Source organism: Aquarana catesbeiana, linkage group LG02 (assembly GCF_042186555.1).
Source record: "Aquarana catesbeiana isolate 2022-GZ linkage group LG02, ASM4218655v1, whole genome shotgun sequence".
In the NCBI taxonomy this organism is placed as follows: Eukaryota; Metazoa; Chordata; class Amphibia; order Anura; family Ranidae; genus Aquarana; species Aquarana catesbeiana.
Genome location: NC_133325.1, coordinates 590,631,368 through 590,651,390, shown reverse-complemented (window position 1 = coordinate 590,651,390; position 20,023 = coordinate 590,631,368). Strand labels below are relative to the sequence as shown.

At 43.1% G+C, this 20,023-nt stretch overlaps 2 protein-coding genes across 5 annotated transcripts in view; one reads left to right on the top strand and one right to left on the bottom strand.

The window, feature by feature from the left end:
• SLC35A5 (solute carrier family 35 member A5) overlaps positions 1-9,765 on the bottom strand; it is a 50,754-nt gene extending 40,989 nt beyond the window's left edge. Inside the window, exon 1 of one of the 2 annotated variants that reach the window (XM_073616259.1) lies at positions 9,428-9,765. The gene's annotated coding sequence lies outside the window, so the exon portion shown is untranslated. The remainder of the gene's footprint in view (positions 1-9,427) is intronic. The other variant, XM_073616261.1, reaches the window with a different exon arrangement.
• The window catches only part of ATG3 (autophagy related 3), a 120,990-nt gene continuing 110,659 nt past the window's right edge, over positions 9,693-20,023 (top strand). For 2 of the 3 annotated variants that reach the window (XM_073616265.1, XM_073616263.1), the window contains exons 1-2: positions 9,693-9,849; positions 9,931-10,028. In XM_073616265.1, the coding sequence (XP_073472366.1) occupies positions 9,957-10,028 (72 nt within the window). In that variant the 5' untranslated portion in view covers positions 9,693-9,849; positions 9,931-9,956. The remainder of the gene's footprint in view (positions 9,850-9,930; positions 10,029-20,023) is intronic. The other variant, XM_073616264.1, reaches the window with a different exon arrangement.

The window sequence follows — 20,023 nt, the reverse complement described above, 5'->3', positions numbered from 1 at the left end:
CAATATATATATATATATATATATATATATATATATATATATATATATATATATATATATATATCTTATATATATATATATATATATATATAATATATATATTTTTTTTTTTCCCCCATATTTTTCCCCCCTCTCCCCACCCTATTTTTTTCTTTTTTAAAATGTTCCCTAAATTTGGGCCCTCATGAGGGGCGGAGAAAACTCCTGACAAAGGGACGCAAGTTGCTGTTATTATGGGTCCCCTCTACTTGTGGATTTTTAAGCTATCTCTCTCCTATTTCTTTTTGTGGATTGGAGAGGGTTTCTGTGTTTTTTTTTTTTTTTTTCTCTCCCCCGCTGGGTGGGGGGGGGGGGTGGTTAGGGAACCAAATGTGTTTTTTTTTTTTGAGGTTGAAGTGCACTTCGGGTATGTTTTAGGATGGATATATGCTACACTTGGGGGGGTGGGTTGGGTGGATGGAGGATGAGGGGGGAGAAGGAGAGGGGAGGAGGAGGTATGTGGGGTACTTATTAAAATTTTTTGTCGCTTTTTTTTTTTTCAAATAAAGGTGGAGTGCTAGTATGACACGGCAATAACTATATTAATTTTTTTTTATAATCACTGATTGAATAAAGGAATGGTTGGGTGACGTGTGTTTTGGGGATGTTTAGTGAATAGGGCCAAGTATGGTGTATGACACTATTTTTTTTTCTTTTCCCCCTTCCCTTTATCCTTCTTCTCCTGTGTCTCTCTCCCCTCTTTTTCACGCTGTTTTTTTTTTTTATGTGAGAATATCTTTTGTAGAAATTGAATAGGGATAGGGTGATCACGGAAGGGGGTGGGGGGGGGGGGGGGGGGGGGGGGAGTACTTTGGGATTACAGTAGTGGGGGGACAATAAGGAAAATGGGGTACACATAGGAGGGGGGTTGGGGGGGTAGGAGTAGGGAGAGTGAGAAGGGTAGAGTAATCTATAAAAGGGTAGAGGGTAGAGTCGAGTCAGATTAGGTCTGGAGGGTATGGTTAGTTTGAAGGGGCCGATGGGGGAGGGGGGGGGAACTGGATTACGTGGTTGTAATTGCTAAATGTAATTGTATATACAAATGTAAAAGGGTGCTGTACCCATTGTGGAGTGATATATGGTGTTGCTTAGGATATACCTTTGATTTACAACTTAAAATACGGTGCTATCTCTTTTTATTTATTTGTAATCTTGTGCACGCTGCTGCTGATAAGCCTGCGCTGAATTCCCCGTGCTCATGGACATCCCCCCACAACAAGCGTCTCTCCTCCAGGTGGAGGTAAAGTCGGAGGCATTTTTTTTTTCTTCCCTGAAGGGGCTAGTTAACGGCACCGAGGAGCCGCGCTGGCTGGCCTATCTCTTTGAGTAGGACAAGGGAATTGGGTTTTTTTTTTTCTTTTTTTTTGGGCTCCCCCTCCCGTAGCCCCAGATGATCGGAAGACATGACCAGAATAAAGTTTACCTCATATAATGTTAAGGGACTAAACATCCCGGAGAAACGGATTAGGCTGCTTGCTGAACTGAGAAGGTTAAAGACGCAAATTGCCTTTCTGCAGCAAACACACTTTAGAAGGGACAGAATACCAAGGCTGGTAAACCATAAATTCTCTGCCGTATACCATAGTGCATCCTTGACCTCTAAATCAAATGGGGTTTCTATCATTGTGTCAAAACAGACTCCATGGAAGGAGACTAAAGTAATTACAGATGAGGAGGGCCGTCTTTTAATTGTAAAGGGATTACTAGGACTGCAAAAGGTTACATTAGTGAATATGTATCTCCTGAATGTAAACCAGGTTGGTTGCCTGGAGACCTGTCTCCAAATGGTACATCAGCACAAGGAGGGTATTTTGATAATAGGGGGAGATTTAAATTTGGCCCTGGACCCTTCTATAGATGCGTTCAGGGGAGCATCCCACCTATCATTTACAAAATTACGAAGAGTAAAAAAATTATTAAGTGACCTGCAGGTGGTAGACACATGGAGGACATTACATGTCCAAGATAGAGATTATACATTCTTCTTGGCAAAACATAAAATCATATACTCGAATTGATTATATTTTGGTCTCACAGACAGGAATAACATCGTTGTTGAGTTCTGATATAGGCTCATTCACCCTGTCTGACCATGCCCCGACCAACTGTGTATTGGACCTAGGAGAGGGAGATCGTCGCGAGTGGCAATGGAGGATCAATGAGACCCTGTTAAGTGACAAGGATTATGAACAAAAATTAAATCCGGAACTGGATTCCTTTTTTCTAATAAATGATACGGAGGAAGTTACCCCATTCTGTTTATGGAAAACACATAAATGCGTGATGAGAGGAGTCTTTAGATCTTTAGGGGCGCATATGAAAAAGAAGCTTAACGACCAGATTGATGTACTACTTAAAAGAATTGGGGAAGTGGAGCTGATACATAAAAAATCTCAGATACAAGAAATAGAGGAGAAATTAAGTGGTTTACGGGAGGATTTAAACTCATTGCTCATTGAACAGTCAAAAGCTAAGCTGAAAAGGGGAAGACGGACACTCTATGAATTTGGGAACAAACCGAGCAGGATGTTAGCAAAGGCCCTTAAAGATACCACTACACAGGAGGTACATGCTAGGTATTAAAACACAGAAGGATGTGATGGTTAGTTCCTCACAGGAAATGGCACAGGTTTTTAAGGAGTACTACGAGGGTGTTTACCAATTGGAAGGACAATTATCTCCAGAGACGAGTAAGAGTAAATGGGAGTTGGTAAGGGAATATTTACAAACCTTAGGAATGCCAAAGTTGACAGAGGAGACAGCACGAGAGCTAGACGTACCAATTACAGTAGAAGAATTTAAGAGAGCATTAAACCTTTTAAAATTGGGGAAAGCACTGGGCCCAGATGGGTACACCCTGGCATACTACAGATTTTTCGTGGAGAAATTGGCTCTGAGATTCATAGCTGCCTTTAACTCAATGCGCGAGGGACAGAAGATACCTACTGAGACATTGTTGGCACATATAGCAGTAATCCTGAAGGAGGGTAAGAACCCATCTCAGTGTTCCAGCTACCGGCCGATAGCTTTGTTAAATGTGGATCTAAAAATGTTTTCAAAGATTCTAGCAACCAGACTTGAGGAACACATCCCCTCACTGATACACCCAGACCAAGTGGGGTTTACTGCTGGGAGGGAGGGGAGGGAAAATACGCAGAGAGTAATAAACGCCATCTACATTACACAGAGACAACAGAAACCTCTAACACTGTTTTCAGCTGATGCTGAAAAAGCATTTGATAGAGTTGATTGGATATTCCTTAGGGCCACATTGCAACATATCGGTTTGGGGGATGGAATGCCGAGATGGTTTTCAAATCTATACTCTGTCCCGAGTGCGAGGGTTAGGGTAAACGATAGACTCTCTGATTCATTCTGTATTCGAAATGGAACGCGCCAGGGCTGTCCATTGTCGAGCATTATTTTTATTCTCACATTGGAGCCTTTCCTAAGGAAGATAAGAGCCAACCCCAATATTAGAGGTATAAATACAGAAAGTGAGAAGCATAAATTAGCAGCATATGCGGACGATCTGATTTTTTTCATAACCTCTCCAATAATATCCCTCCCATCTCTCCTAATGGAGATACGTCAATATGGGAGGATAGCAAATTATAAGGTGAATTATACCAAATTAGAGGCTATGGGGGTGGGAATGAAGGCACCCTTACTGCAACAGATAAAGATGTAATATAACTTTAGATGGACAGAATCCCATATAAGCTACTTGGGAACTAAAATACCAAAGAAGCTCAGCAGGATATTTGAATTAAATTATGTCCCGATGCTAAGACAAATTAAACTAGATTTACCGAGATGGGATAGAGAGACCTTTACATGGTTTGGAAGGACAAATATCATAAAGATGAACGTCATGCCAAGGCTTCTCTATTTGTTGCAAACCGTGCTAATAAAGATTCCCCCAAGCTTTCTGAAGGACCTTAGATCGAGGTTTTTGAAGTTTATCTGGGCTGGGAAGCCAGTAAGAGTACAGAGAACCATCCTAGTGCTCCCGAAAGAAAAAGGAGGCATTGGCTTTCCAGACCCAGTGAGATACCAGGAAGCCTCACAGTTAGCCAGAATAATGGAATGGTGTGCCTCTGAGAGGAAACCATATGTACAATTAGAACAAGCGATGGTTAATATTCCCTTGGAGGGATTGGCGTGGATAGCAAGACCGGATATACCAACAATAGTGAAAAAACATCCACTGGCAAGTGCAACTCTTAGTACAATTAACACGATCTTTATAAAGACAAATCTGTCTCCATATCCGAGTCCCATGACCCCGGTGCTGGGTAAGCCAGACTTTCAGCCTGGCATAACAGACCGGGGATATGAGGTGATAAAACGAAGAGGGAAAACAGGATCATACATTTCTCAAGGGGTAACCGTTTGATGACAAGAAGTGAGATAGAAGGAGAAGTAATACCAGACTTGGACTTTTTCAGGGCGATGCAGTTAGGAGCATACATCCGCTCGAAAATAAAAATTTACCCAGAGATACGGGGACTATCGGGCTTTGAACAGAGATGTTTAGCTGGAGAGAGTATGAGGCATTCCCTATCATATTTCTACGAAGTATTAACGAGCCTGGAAGCACCCCAAGATCTTAATTTTATTCAAGCCTGGGAGAGGGAAATGGGGATATTGTTCTCCCAAAGACAAAAGGATAAAATTTAAAAATCTATCCATAAAACATCAGTCGCAAGCAGGTATCAGGAGGGAGGATATAAATCCTCACCAGATGGTATAGAACACCATCCATGCTACATAAAATATTCCCAGAGGTTCCAAATGTATGTTGGCGCTGTGGGAAGTCAGAGGGCACGATGTTGCACATTTTTTGGGAATGTGAGAAGATCAGAAAATTTTGGAAAATGGTCAAGGAAACGGTTAAGGATATTAAAGGTGTGTCTCTTGGAGAAAATTCGGCAGCATTCTTATTAAATGATGTCCCCATGTCGGTGGAAAAATATAAAAACTCCCTGCTTAAACACCTTCTCACGGCAGCGAGGGCCTGTATTCCGGCATTGTGGAAAAGTATAGTTCCGCAGTCTAGAGTACAGTGGTGGGCTAGAACAACAGAAATCCAACAAATGGAGAATCTGACTTTGATGTTGAAAGAACAGGATGAAAAATACTGGAAGATATGGGCTCCCTACCTAGCTTTTAGAAGTGGAGAACATGAGAGGTAGGTCATGTGCGATCGGATGGGAGGGGGTGCCCCCTCCCCCCTTTTTTTTTCTGTTAGTTGGAGCTTTAGAGGGTGGGGGTAGGGGTTAGGGTTAGGTAAAGAGAAAAGGAAATTATATGTGCTTATTGAGTAGATAAGACTGAGCTGTATTGATTATGAAATGAATAATGTTGTTATAATTTGGAAATATGGGGATGTGACAAGTTGTAAGAGAAGATATGAAGAATATGTTAAAAGCTCTTTGTGGATTGTAACATATAATATGCAAAAATAAAGAAATTATAAAAAAAAAAGAATTAAGCAATCACATTCAAACTCATGTTAAATAGGAGTCAGTACACACCTGCCATCTTTTAAAGTGCCTCTGATAAACCCCAAATAAAAGTTCAGCTGTTCTAGTAGGTCTTTCCTGACATTTTCTGAGTCGCATCCTACAGCAAAAGCCATGGTCCGCAAAGAGCTTTCAAAGCATCAGTGGGATCTCATTGTTAAAAAGGTATCAGTCAGGAAAGGGTACAATAGAATTTCCAATGCATTAGATATACCATGGAACACAGTGAAGACGGTCATTATCCAGTGGAGAAAATATGGCACAACAGTGACATTACCAAAAACTGGACATCCCAAAATTAATGAGAAGAAAACTGGTCAGGGAGGCTGCCAAGAGGCCTACAGCAACATTAAAGGAGCTGCATGAATATCTGGCAAGTACTGACTGTGTGCTACATGTGACAACAATCTCCCGTATTCTTCATATGTCTGGGCTATGGGGTAGAGTGGCAAGACGGAAGCCTTTTCTTATGAAGAAAAACATCCAAGCCCGGCTAAATTTTGCAAAAACACATCTGAAGTCTCCCAAAAGCATGCAGGAAAATGTGTTATGGTCTGATAACACCAAGGTTGAACTTTTTGCCCATAATTACTTCACCAGAAGAAAATTAAAGTTTTGGAATGGCCCAGCCAGAGCCCAGACCTGAATCCCATTGAAAATCTGTGGGGTGATCTGAAGATTCCCTCACAATCTGACAGATTTGGAGTGTTTTTGCAAAGGAGAGTGGGCAAATCTTGCCAAGTGAAGATGTGCCATGCTGATAGACTCTCACCCAAAAAGCGCTGTAATAAAATCAAAAACATGCTTCAACAAAGTAATAGTTCAAGGGTGTACACACTTATGCAGCCATAGTTTAGTTTTTTTTATTCTTACTTCCCTGCACCCAAAAGATTTCAGTTTAGGTCACATTAAAAGGTAGAAAAAAAGTTCTGAAATTATATACTTGTATCTTTGTCCCATTTTCAAACCTGACGACATTTTAACAGGGGTGTGGTATAGACATGGCTGGATCTAAGAGGGGTGGGGGGGGGGTGGTAGGGAGGGCTGTGTGCTCCCCATCCCCCCCCCACCACAGGTTCTCACCCCCTCTCTTCTCTCACACTGCTCATATCGATTTTCAGAAACAGCCTGTATCTGCTAACTTTCTATGCTGAACAGCTGTTCTTACGTGGGAACTTCAGAGGTCGGAACTGTAGCATAGTAGGCAGCTACACAGTGTGCAGACAGAGGCTGTCTGTAAGTAAATCTATCTTAACTGTATGTGGTGTGAGAGGAGGGAGGGGAAGCAGACAGCCCAGAACATCAAACACAGGAGGATAGGAGGTGGATCCCGACAAGATTGTCGGGATAAGAATCCAGAGAAGACTAACCCCTCCCACAGGTATTTACCCTAATTTTAACAGAAAGCGTGCACTTCAGAGGGTTGAAAAGATTTTATGTATTAGCAGCCAACAGGGATTAGGATGAAACTAGAAAAATGAAACCCATACTTCTCTTTTAAATGGGTCGTGTTCCTTGGCTCTAAATGGGACAAGTGGTTTAATTTTTGCTGCGAAGATTATTATCTGATTGATTTGTGATTTGATAAAAACAGCTGATCATTTGATCAGAAAATAAATTATTTATTGAAAAATTAATGGCTACCAATAGAGAGATCAACAACTTCTGGAGTCACACTGGAGCCACGTATATAATGAGGGGAATTAACTACAACTGGAGCAGACAGAATATGAACCAGCTTGTTCAGTTAAAAAGTTCACTTTAGGGGTGTGTCACAAGTTACACCCGTATTTAAGAAGTATCATGTGTTCTGAAATTTTTATAGATAGGCAACTCCTACCCTCCTATTGATTAGTCATAAAGGAAAAATACAGCAACAACTAATTGGGCTGTACCTCTCCTGTGGATTACAGAAGTGCAGTTCGTTCTGCACTCCTGTGACGTTATCAGCAGACAGTGGGCTGAAGCCCGCTGATGTCACAGTGCCGAACCAGGCTCGGGCAAAATCACGACAATGAAGTTGGAAACCGCCCACATGCCTGGACCAGTACCCAGCTCCGCTCGCCAAGAGCCTGAGCTGGCCACCCCCACCCTCTCCACTGCCCAGCGCTCCAGTGAGCGAGGGTGGGGAGCCAGAGCAGAGAGCGGGGACTGACAGCTCTCTGCTCGGGAGCTCTGAAAACTGAGTGATCGGCGGTGTTTGATCGCTCAGTTCTCAGTGTTAGAGCCGGCAGGGGACCAATGCTGCATCCACCTAGGTAAGTACGATTCTGCAAAAAAAAACAAACAAAAAAAACACATACTTCTCCTTTAATAACTACTGCATTAGGGAACAGACACAAACAGATACATTTAACACCTTTCCAAAAACCTATTCGGTTGGCGCAAGTTTTTATACAGATGATTTTGAAGGTATCATATTAAAGAAGAAGTAAACCCTGATGGGTTTTACGTCCTTTTACCCTGCAAAGTAAAAGAATAATGTGCTAGTATGCATAGCATACTAGCACATTATGTGACACTTACCTGCAACGAAGCCTGCGGCGTCCCCGCTGTAGGCTAGTATAGTGGTCCAGAGGAAGCTATGCAATCGTACAGCCGCTAGCTGTAAGGGGAGGACGCTCAAATCGTGCTCTGCCCATGAGTGGATCAGTGGGAGCCATCACAGATACCGACCACGCCGGCTCATCTGTACAGTGCATCTGGACAGCATGTATGCTTGACTGGGCTATAATGACATAACCTATATGGTATGAGTTAGGTTGGACACATTGCCTATGACTATATGCCTTTTGCCCTTATGCTTTTTAGTCATTTCTACCCAGGACTCAAAAGAATGCAAACATGTAATCAAAACATTAGTAGTGCCATGTGCACAACACATGCAGTGTGCAGTACATAGGTAAAGCATACAAAATGGAATACAGTTTTATACAGAATTTACAATTTCTTTTACACATGTAACATGTTCCAGCACCTCACCCTGCTGCCACAAATGGGGGGGGGGGAATTTCCTATATTCCACAGTGGCTGTCACATTCAAAGTCAACATTGCTGTTTCGGTATTCGGCACGTACAGCTGCATCACTCATTCATGGCAGACAGCTTGTAAGTCTCAACAGACTTTGGAGGAGTGCTGACAAGCGCCCTCGTGGCCAAACAAGTCTTTCCCCAGCTTTCAAACAGAAAGCCCATAAGGAGATGTAAGTAAGAAAGCTGGAGGGAGGGAGAGTCTGCAGGATCATTGACTGTGGGTGCAATGTTTTGCAGGCTCCTTGGGTAAAAAAAAAAAAAAAAAAATATTATATAATAATAATAGCACATTATTTATTTGAAAAAAATCTGCATTTTTTATTATTACCTGAACGGTGAACTTATGCTTTAAGCTTCGAGAATGAAAGCTATGTACTGACTGGTTATCATACACAGCTGCTCCATTTTTTTTTAGTAAATCCCCCCCACCGCCCCCAAGTATAAATCCATGGTTAAAAAAAAAAAAAAAAAAAAAAAAAAAAAATCATCGTTTTGTATATATTCTTTATATTTGAAAAGCCAGCCTATCCTGTGGTAGGCTGCAAATGTGCAGGAGTAGAGTTACAGCTGGTAGGTTCATTGGCTCTAGCATGTGTATGTATGAATGTGAGTTAAGGACATTAGATTGCAAGCTCCTTGAACACAGGGAATGATGTATGTACAATACATGTGTAAATTGATGGCACTATATAATTACATTCTTCTATACATTCCATATGGGAAATAGAAAGTTTGCTCGTTTCCCTCCCATAAACGACAACTTCCTAGTATATGAGTGGACTTTATTTCAGCCCAAAGTTAGCAACAGCAGCATTCCCCCGACTTACCTGCAAATTGATCTCAGCAAAGCACACAGAGGAAAACACGTCAGCTCACATCTGGCACACATCACACTCTACACCTAAACTAGGTAGCCCTACACACCTCCAAGAGGGTACTTCCGGGGTGTGACGCTTTGCGTTCCAAGCCTCACTTCCGTGTACACGATCTCTTCCCTCACCCCATTCTATTACTATAACAAACTAACACCTCGCCTGTTTAGTATCGGTGACAATGATAAGTCTATAGCAGACACCGTAATTGCTTTTCGTGCCACCGTACCGCTCTACCGCCGAAGCCCTTCCTACAGCCACGCCTCCTCAGGTCTCGTCCTGCGCAGAGGCTATTTCCGGGCGTGGCGCCCCCATGTGACAGGCAGTGGGGTAAAGAGGCGGAACTGTAAGGTTTCCCCTAGAAATTCCACAGGCAGGTGAGAGGGGTTGTCATGGAGACAGTGGCTGCCAGCTGTCAGTTCTGTGCTCACTAACCCGCTTGTTTATCTCCTATACAGGACCCCTGTGAGGGGAGACGAGAGCCATGCAGAGCGTCATCAACACCATGAAGGGCAAGGCTCTGGAGGTAGCCGAGTACTGGACCCCTGTGCTCAAGGTATGGGGGACCATCAGATGTTTCTGGGGGGTGTGGAACATCCTGTTGGGTTTACAGGACAATCACTTGTCATAGCTGCTGACTTCTGCCTTGTCAGACTGTCCTATACCTTCCAGGAGACAATCATTGCTAAAGGTTCACATACACTATACAATCAGATTCAGATCTATCATTAACTATGTAGCATGCTGCCTGATTGGATGCAAATGGAAAGTATTCTTTATAACAAACGTCCTCCTTCTGCATAGCTTTGATAAATCTAAAGGAGATTGTACAGAAATCTCACAATCTGATTGTATAGTCTATGGCCAGCTTAAAGGGGTTGTAAAGCTTTGTGTGGTGGTTTTTTTTTAATAAACATGTCATACTTGCCTCCTCCTGTGCAAGGGTTTTGCACAGAATGGCCTGATCCTCCTCTTCTGGGGTCCCCCTGCAGAGCTCCTGGCTGCTGTTCTTTTTGAGTGCCCCCATGTAGAGCCGCATTCCATGGGGACACGCTTCTGAGTCCTGCTGCGTCAATTGGCACAGACAGCAGGACTCGGCCCGCCCCCCGGCTCCGTGTCACTGAATTTGATTGACAGCAGCGGGAGCCAATGGCTGCGCTGCTTTCATTTTGTCCAATGAGGACCTGAGACAGCAGCTGGAGCTGCTGGGCTTGTTCACGTCACTGGAAAGACCGGGTTCAGGTAAGTAAAACTGGGGCTCTGGGGGACTGCTGTACTACAGAAGGTTTTTCACCTCAGTGCATAGAATACATTGAGGTGAAAAACCTTGAGGGTTTACAACCCCTTTAACATGCTAGCCATTCTTCTAGAATCTGGTTGAACAATCTATGTATAGTCTCCTTTTAGGTGGCCATATAATCTGATTGTACAATCTCTGTATCCTCCTTCCCCTTTTCTCTTTTTTCTTCCTTTTTTTTTTTTTTTTTTTTTTAGCACTCAAACTATGTAATAGGAGAACATGCTAGAACATTCAGTATGCATCCAAGCCAGTTAGGTCCAAGCACTACATGGTTGATGGTTAGGCTGGCCATACGTTATACAATTTTTTTGTATAATTTTCTTTTAGATTTACCAAAACCATATAAATGTGGTTGTATGCAATCAGACAGGTCCCTGCGTATATAGTAAATATCTCCTAAAATTTTAGGAGGTATTTACAGTACCTACAGGTAAGCCTTGCTATAGACTTACCTGTAGGTACAATTAAAGAGGAAGACTTTACTTCCTCTTTAATCTAATGGTGGCCACATGTGACTATCTGATTGGATGATTCTTCACAGAATTGGACAATCTAATCGAATCTTCGAGTTGTCAGAAAGACATCTACATCACCGATTGGTTTTGAGCAAAACTCATTGATTTTATTGAATCTAATTGTAGGATAGTAGATAGATTGATATGGTTAAAGTGGAACTTTACCCCTTAACAACATGATAAAAAATTATTTTCTTTAGTATGAAACATACATTCCATATTAATTATGCAACCAAACTAAGTGTGTGCTGTAAATTGTCTCCATCATTGCTTGTTTCTTCTTGGTGAAGGCTGCCATTTTGCTGAAGCCCAGAGCCCCTGAACAGCAGTAAATCATAAAGTGGAACTAAACCCATCAATTTAACAGTTTAAAAAAAAAAAACAGTTACATTCCTGGAATGTAGGGAGTGCTAACTCACATTTTCTTGTGCTCTCCAAACTGTCAAACCAAACCGCCAGCCCATCAAATGGCTGGTGTCATAACTGATCACATGTACAGCACCATGGTAGTTGCAGACCATACAGAAGAATCTTGGCTGTAAAATATAGGAGGGTTTCATTTTGCTTTAAGGCTGTCAGCAGATCGGCTTCTACAGATTCAGCAGTGTCTAAAAATGCCTAAAAATAGAGGGCAACTGAGCATGTGCAGAGTGGGGCGAGACTGTGTATTACTGGATTTTAAACAGTATAGACACTTATTTGTAATGTTTTGCATGGCTATACCTGCAGAAGAGGCCAGCCTGAAGTGATCTAGCAGGACAGTGGTTGTAAAGACAGAAGTTTTTTTTTTTTTGTATCTTAATGCATTCTATTCATTAAGATAAAAAAACCTTCTGTGTGCAACAGCCACCCTCCCGAATACTTACCTGAGGTCTATCTAGATCCAGCGATGTTGCACGAGGGACTCTGCTGTTCGTGACTCTCCCTCCTCATTGGCTGAGACAGCAGCGTGGCACCATTGGCTCCCGCTGCTGTTAATCAAAGTCAGTGAACCAATAAGGAGAGAAAGCGGCCAGGCCGCAGCTCTGTGTCTGAATACAGGGAGCTGTGGCTCGGCTCTGATGCCCCCATAGCAAGCTGCTTGCTGTGAAGGCACTCAAGAGGAGGGAGGGGCCAGGAGTGCCGAAGAGGGACCCGAGAAGAGGAGGATCGGGGCTGCTCTGTGCAAAACCACTGCACAGGACAGGTAAGTATAACATGTTTGTTATTTTTATGAAAAAAATTAGACTTTAGTGTCACTTTAATTTTCTGACTAAAGTTCCACTTTAGTGGTGCATGGAATGATCTGTTAAATCTTCCAATAGTTTTTTTTTTCTCCTGGACATTAAATGGCCAAAATTAGCATATATAGAGTTGTACCCTGTATAGCTACTATAAGGGTTTGTTTGCGATTGTAGGGGGTGGTAAAAATACCCCCCCCCCCAAAGCTAATTCACACATTGCATGAATCACTGCATTGTAAAACACCTGTCACCGTAAGGACACACAGAAAACAATTGTTTCCTGTGTGTCCCATCCTCACTGTTGTGCAGCCTGGAGTGGTCATAAAATGCAGACATACTGCATTTTATCACAGCACACTGCAGAAGTGTACAGCGACATGAATGGAGTTTACATTTTTTACACTTCAAATAACGTTTGTACAAAAAAAAAAAAGCCGTGTGATGCAGTGAATCGTCGGAAATGGTCAGCTCTGGTATAGAGCTCAGGCAGCTGTCTGCTCCTGTGCAAACCCAGCCTTAAGCTGCAAAGGCAGCATACAAGGGTGTCTACATGCCGCAGCCACTATGCTTAGCTTTGCTAAGAATAAAATAAAACCCCCTCCCTGTGTTTGGTGGGCAGTACTGAACACCACCCATTCATGTTAAAGCATGTGGTGGTGTGGGCTTTTAGGAGTTAAAATGGGCAATATTCATATTTCTGAATGAAGGGGCCCTGTAGAACAAAAAGATGGTAGTTGCAATTTTTTATAATGTGCAATATTTGCACAACTGTTTATTAAAGCTACATTTTAAGGAACAGATACACTAAAATAAATGTGATTGCACGCATGATCAATTTAATCCCCAATTTTTTGTACAAAATAAAAGATGAGGTAGTGTAGAGTAAATAGACACTAAATACAGTTGTGCTCATAAGTTTACATACCCTGTCAGAATTTATGATTTCTTAGCCATTTTTCAGAGAATATGAATGAAAACACAAAAACATTTCTTTCACTCATGTTTAGTGCTTGGCTGAATCCATTTATTATCAGTCAACTGTGTTTACTCTTTTTAAATTATAATCACAACAGAAACTACCCAAATTACCCTGATCAAAAGTTTACATACCCTGGTGATTTTGGCCTGATAACATGCACACAAGTTGAAACAGTGGGGTTTGAATTGCTATTAAAGGTAACCATCCTCACCTGTGATCTGTTTGCTTGTAATTTAGTGTGTGTGTGTGTGTGTGTGTGTGTGTGTGTGTGTATAAAAGGTCAACGAGTTTCTGGACTCCTGACAGACCCTTGCATCTTTCATCCAGTGATGCACTGACGTTTCTGGATTCTGAGTCATGGGGAAAGTAAAAGAATTGTCAAAGGATCTGTGGGGAAAGGTAGTTGAACTGTATAAAACAGGAAAGGGATATAAAAGGATTTGAGAATGCCAATCAGCAGTGTTCAAACTTGAATCAAGAAGTGGAAAATTGAAACCAAACCATGGTCAGGTAGACCAACTAAAATTTCAGCCACAACTGCCAGGAAAATTGTTTGGGATGCAAAGAAAAACCCACAAATAATGTCAAGTAAAATACAGGACTCTCTGAAAACATGTGGTGTGGCTGTTTCAAGATACACACTATGGAGAAAAATGGGCTGCATGGTCAAGTCGCCAGAAAAAAGCCATTACTACACAAATGCCACAAAGTATCCCGCTTACAATACGCCAAACGACACAGACAAGCCTCAAACCTTCTGGCACAAAGTCATTTGCAGTGATGAGACAAAAATTTAGCTTTTTGGCCACAGCCATAAACACTACATTTCTTATCGTACATCACGGGACACAGAGCCATAGTAGTTACTATGTGGATTATAGGCCACCATTAGGTGATGGACACTGGCACACCCTAAGACAGGAAGTCCACTCCCTATATAACCCCTCCCACTACTGGGAGTACCTCAGTTTTTTCGCCAGTGTCTAAGGTGTTGGTCACGAGTAAAGATGTGCTGTACTGAGCTCCACTGGAATATTCCTTGCTGGTGCCAGCTATGCAGTCGGATCCATTCAAAGTGTCTTTTCAGGCCGAATTGAATGGTACCCGGGCCTCGTGGTGGAAGAAACAAGGTTTTGCCCATAACGCTTCTCTTTTTAGAGAGCTGGACCCCGGGATCCAGAGCTTTGGTTTTTTTCAGCCATAAAGTTTTTTTTCTGGTGGGGTGTTTTACGGGTCCAGGAGTGTGGGTTCCCCGAGGGTCCCCGGTTCCTGAAGTTTTTTTAACGGAGCCCACCGTAAGAGGTGAAGATTGGGTTTGTTGGTCTTTACCACCGAAAAACCTGCAGCGGGAAAGGTAAGTGGAAGTTTCTAAGGAATTTTGAAATTTTCTTATGAAATGTCTCCTTTAAAAAAGTAAGATGTTGTTATGCCTAAGAGTCACCACTGGGGGCTGTATAGAGCACGTACCTTGTCATGCTTTCCTCAAACATCACTCTTGTCACAGAAGCAGCAGGTTTACCTCAGGCGAGCAGCTCAGACCTCCGGTAAGATTGGGGGGGGGGGGGTTTCTTCCATTAAACACCCCCCCATCTGGACAAAGCTCTCCCCCTCTTCCTGCAAGGGGGAAGCCAAAAACAGTCAGTGATGCCGCTCCGTTTTTTCACCGCCCCTGCACGGCGGCTTGTTACGGGTCTCCTCCTTACCATTCCCCTCCCCCCCTACACACACACGCCGATCCCGTCAGGTTGAAGGCCCGCGCTCGCGCGGGAAAACCCTCTTTTGAAAAGAGAGGGGGGCTGCGATGTGATGGAAGGGGCAGGGCTTAGCGCGGCGTTGGCGTCCTCCAACATCCAACGCGGGATTTATGTTTAAAAGCCATTTTTTTTTTTGCTGGCTGCAGATGTCAGAGGGAAACGATAGCAAAAAGAGGTTGGTGACACAGGCATTCCCTGACACATTTACTAGAAGCATCAGGCTGAGCGTTAATAGCAGCGGCAATGGCTGGACTATTGCTCAAGCAGTGGATGCAATTTCTTCTGATAGTACCTCTGCTTTTGTGCATCGGGCTAAGGTCAGAAGGGGGGTTGAAACACCCCCAAAAAAGGGCTAAAAGGGTCTCCCTCAAGCTCTGGAAAGCCTACTCTACTCTACAATGGCATCCTTCCCTGAGAGGGGGTGGCTGGTCAGAGTGAGCATCGGGGCCATGAAATGTTTGCAACTGTTTTCAACACTGCAGCCCCTGTCTGTGTTACTAAAAGAGTCCTTTTTTTTTTTTTTTTTTTTTTTTTTTTTTTTTCCTCAGCCATGATAGGATTGAAAAAAAAAAAAAGTTAGTGGCTTTAATCGCCTCCCAGTATGGGACAAAATGCGACAGGTTCTCTTCCATTACCCAGGACCCTCAAACTGAGGAACTGGGGGTGGGAGAAGATGAATTCCCTCAGGGGGCCGTGGTGAGGCTGATCACTCCTCTTCTGAGGTGTCAAATGTTGGGGGGATAGGCTTTCACAACCTGTAAGATTGATGGTGCCATCCCCAGGGACAAAAGAGGTCTCGGGGGAGGAAACCTATGAACCTTATGAGAAGGCGCCCCATTCGCTCGAGTAGAGTGAATACTTCTGCATTTCTCAAGGATCTGGCAGGAAGAGTGTCGAGACAGATGGGGGACTTCCTCAATAGCTCCAGGGTACAAAAAACTGGAGTTCCAAGAGTTCCAAGAGTTCCCATCTCCTCATTTTCTCAGATCAAACATTCCTAAGGATCCACAGAAAAAGAAGTCTTTCTATCAAGCATTGGACCTTCTTTTAGCAAAAGTGATCATGGTGGTCCCCATGTAAGAGCAGGGGTTGGGGTTTGGTTCAAACCTTTTTTTCACGGTGCCAAAACCGAATGGACATTCTGGATCTCAAAAATCTAATTCGATTCCTGAATATAACCGCTCTTTTTTTGCATGGAGTTAATCCAATCAGTTGTCTCCGTCCAAGGTAGAAAATCTTCATTTTCAGTGTGTAGCTCTGCTTTTCGCTCTAGCTACTGCACCTTGAGTGTTTACAAAGGTTCTGGCCCCTCCTCTAGTCAGATTAAGGGCCCAAGGTAGAGCGATTATAATTTACCTAGACGATCTGTTCTTGATAGACCAGTCGGTAGCCTGCTTAGACCAAAGTATGGTCACCACATTCATTTACCTGGAATACCTAGGTTGGATTCTCAACCTAGAAGAAATCTTCCTTAAAACCATGAAGAAGGCTAAAATACTTGGGTCTGATCATAGATACACCCAGAAAAGGGTATTCTTGCCCCATGCAAAGATCAGTGCCATAAAGGAACTGATTCAGGTGGTCGAAGCAAGATGAATGCTTCTATTCAGCTTTGCATGAGGTTGTTGGGGAAAAATGGTGGCTTCATTCAAGGCCGTTCCTTATGCTCAGTTTCATTCGAGACTGCTGCAAAACAGTATCCTATCGGCTTGGAACAAAAGGGTTCAAGCTCTTGATTTCCCAATGTGTCTGACTCCAAAGTTGCGCCAAAGCCGTTTATGGTTAATAATCAAAAATCTGCAAAGGAGAAAATCCTTCCTTCAGTTACTTGGGAAGTGGTAACAACATATGCCAACCTTTTTTGGGTTGGAGCAGTCCTGGAAGAGGCAACTGTCGAAGAGAAGTGGCCCAGATTAGAAATGGCCTTGCCCATTAACATTCTAGAAATTCAGGCAGAGCACTTGGTCCTGAGGGCCTGAACGATCAGTTTACGAAATTGTCCTGCCAGGATTCAATCCAACAATGCCACAGCAATGGCCTATATCAATCACCAAGGGGGCACAAGAAGTTGTGCGGCCCAGAGAGAGGTGAATCATATCCTATCTTGGGCAGAAAACACTGTGCTTTGCCTATCGGCAGTCTTCATTCTAGGAATAGAAGATTGGCAGGCGGACTACTTGAGTCGCCAGCAGTTGTTCCCGGGAGAATGGTTCCTTCACCCCGATATCTTTCTGTCAATATGTCAAAGATGGGGGGGATCCCAGACGTAGATCTGTTTGCGTCCAGGTTCAACAAAGGAATAGGCGACTTTGTGTCAAGAACAAAGGATCCGCTAGCATGCGGAACAGATTCCTTGCTATTCCTGTGGAATCGGTTCTCAACGATTTATGCATTCCCTCCCATTCTACCTGCGTCCACGAGCTCTTCGCAGGATCAAGCAGGAAGGGAAGTTGGTGATTCTTGTGGCCCAGGAGATCTTGCTATGCAGAGAGCGTAAAGATGGTGGTAGGGGACCCATGGCCTCTACAGCCACGGCCAGACCTTCTCTCGCAAGGTCCGGTATTTCATCCTACTTTACAAACGCTAAATTTAACGGTTTTGCTATTGATACCCACATTCTGAAGAAGCGTGGGCTGTCAGGTTCAGTGGTGTCTACTCTGGTTAATGCAAGGAACCCGGCCTCCAGAGTCATATATTATAGTCTGGAAGGCATATGTCTCCTGGGGTGAATCCAGGGGTTGGCACCCCAGGAAGTATGTCATAATTAGAATCCTTGACTTTCTACAGATGGGATTAGAAATAAAGCTGGTCTTGAGTACTATCAAGGGCCAGGTTTCGGCCTTATCGGTATTATTTCAGCGACCACTTGTTTCACACTTTGGTTCTTAACTTTATTCAGGGGGTAACGTGGCTTAATCCTCCGGTTAGGTCACCCCTGAACCCTTGGGACTTGAATTTTAGTCCTGTCGGCATTACAGAAACAGCCTTTTGAGCCGATACGACATATTCCCTTGGTCCTTTTGACAAGGAAACTAGTTTTTCTGGTAGCCATATCTTCTGCAAGAAGGGTATCAGAGTTGGCTGCTCTTTCCTGTAAGGAGCCATATTTAATTATTCACAAGGATAAGGTTGTATTGCGTGCTCATCCTAATTTTCTACCGAAGGTAGTGTCAGGTTTTCATTTAAACCAGGATATTGTTCTACCTTCATTTTTCCCAGAACCCCATTCTGCGGAAGAAAAGTCACTACATTCTCTTGATGTGGTGAGAGCGGTCAAAATCTATTTGAAGGCGACTGCTCAAAACGGATGTTTTGTTTGTGTTGCCTTAAGGTCCTAAAAGAGGACAGACAGCATCAAAATCTCCTATTTCTAAATGGATTCGACAAGTGATTGTTCAAGCTTATGGTTCAAAGAGGAAAGTTCCACCTTTTAATATTAAAATGCACTCCACCAGGGCTGTTAGTACTTCCTGGGCAGTGCATCACCTAGCCTCCATGGCTCAAATCTGCAAGGCCGCAACTTGGTCTTCAGTCCATACATTTACCAGATTCTATCAAGTAGATGTAAAAGGTCATGAGGATATTGCCTTTGAGCGCAGTGTGCTGCAGGCAGCAGTATAAGTCGTCTGGTCTCCTGGTGCCCTACTTTTGTTGTCTCCCTCCCTTCAGTTGGCATTGCTATGGGACATCCCACATAGTAACTACTATGGCTCTGTGTCCCGTGATGTACGATATGAAAATAGGATTTTTATAACAGCTTACCTGTAAAATCCTTTTCTTTGAAGTACATCACGGGACACAGAGGTCCCTCCTTTCTTTCTGGCATACACGTGTATTGCTTTGCTACAAAAACTGAGGAACTCCCAGTAGTGGGAGGGGTTATATAGGGAGTGGACTTCCTGTCTTGGGGTGTGCCAGTGTCCATCACCTGTAGGTTGCCTTTAACCCACATAGTAACTACTATGGCTCTGCGTCCCGTGATGTACTTCAAAGAAAAGGATTTTACAGGTAAGCTGTTATAAAAATCCTGTTTTTGGAGAGGAGTTAATACGGCCTATGGTGTACACTATTCCTACTGTGAAAGTGGAGAGGTGGATCACTGATATTTTGGGGATGTGCGAGCACAGAAAATTTGGTCAAAATTGATGGCAAGATGAATGCAGCTTGTTATCAAAAAATAAAAAAATAACAAAAAATACTGGAGGAACATTTGCATTCATCAGCCAGGAAGCTGCGCATGGGGCGTACTTGGACATTCCAACATGACAATGATCCAAAACACAAGGCCAGTTCGACCTGTCATTGGCTACAGCAGAATAAAGTGAAGGTTCTGGAGTGGCCATTTCAGTCTCCTGACCTCAATATCATTGAGCCACTCTGGGGAGATCTCAAACGTGCAGTTCATGCAAGACAGCCCAAGAATTTACAGGAACTGGAGGCTTTTTGCCAAGAGAAATGGGCAGCTTTACCATCTGAGAAGATAAAGCACCTTATCCACAAAAGTCTTCAATCTGTCATTGATGTTAAAGGGGGCAATACACGGTATTAACTGGGGTATGTAAACTTTTGATCTGGGTCATTTGGGTAGTTTCTGTTGTGATTATGATTTAAAAAGAGTAAACACAGTTGATTGATAATAAATGGCTTCAGCCAAACACTAACCATGAGTGAAAAATGTTTTTCTGTTATTCATATTCTCTGAAAAATGGCCAAGAAATCAAAAATTCTGTCAGGGTATGTAAACTTATGAGTACAACTATACATAAAGCCTCAAAACTGC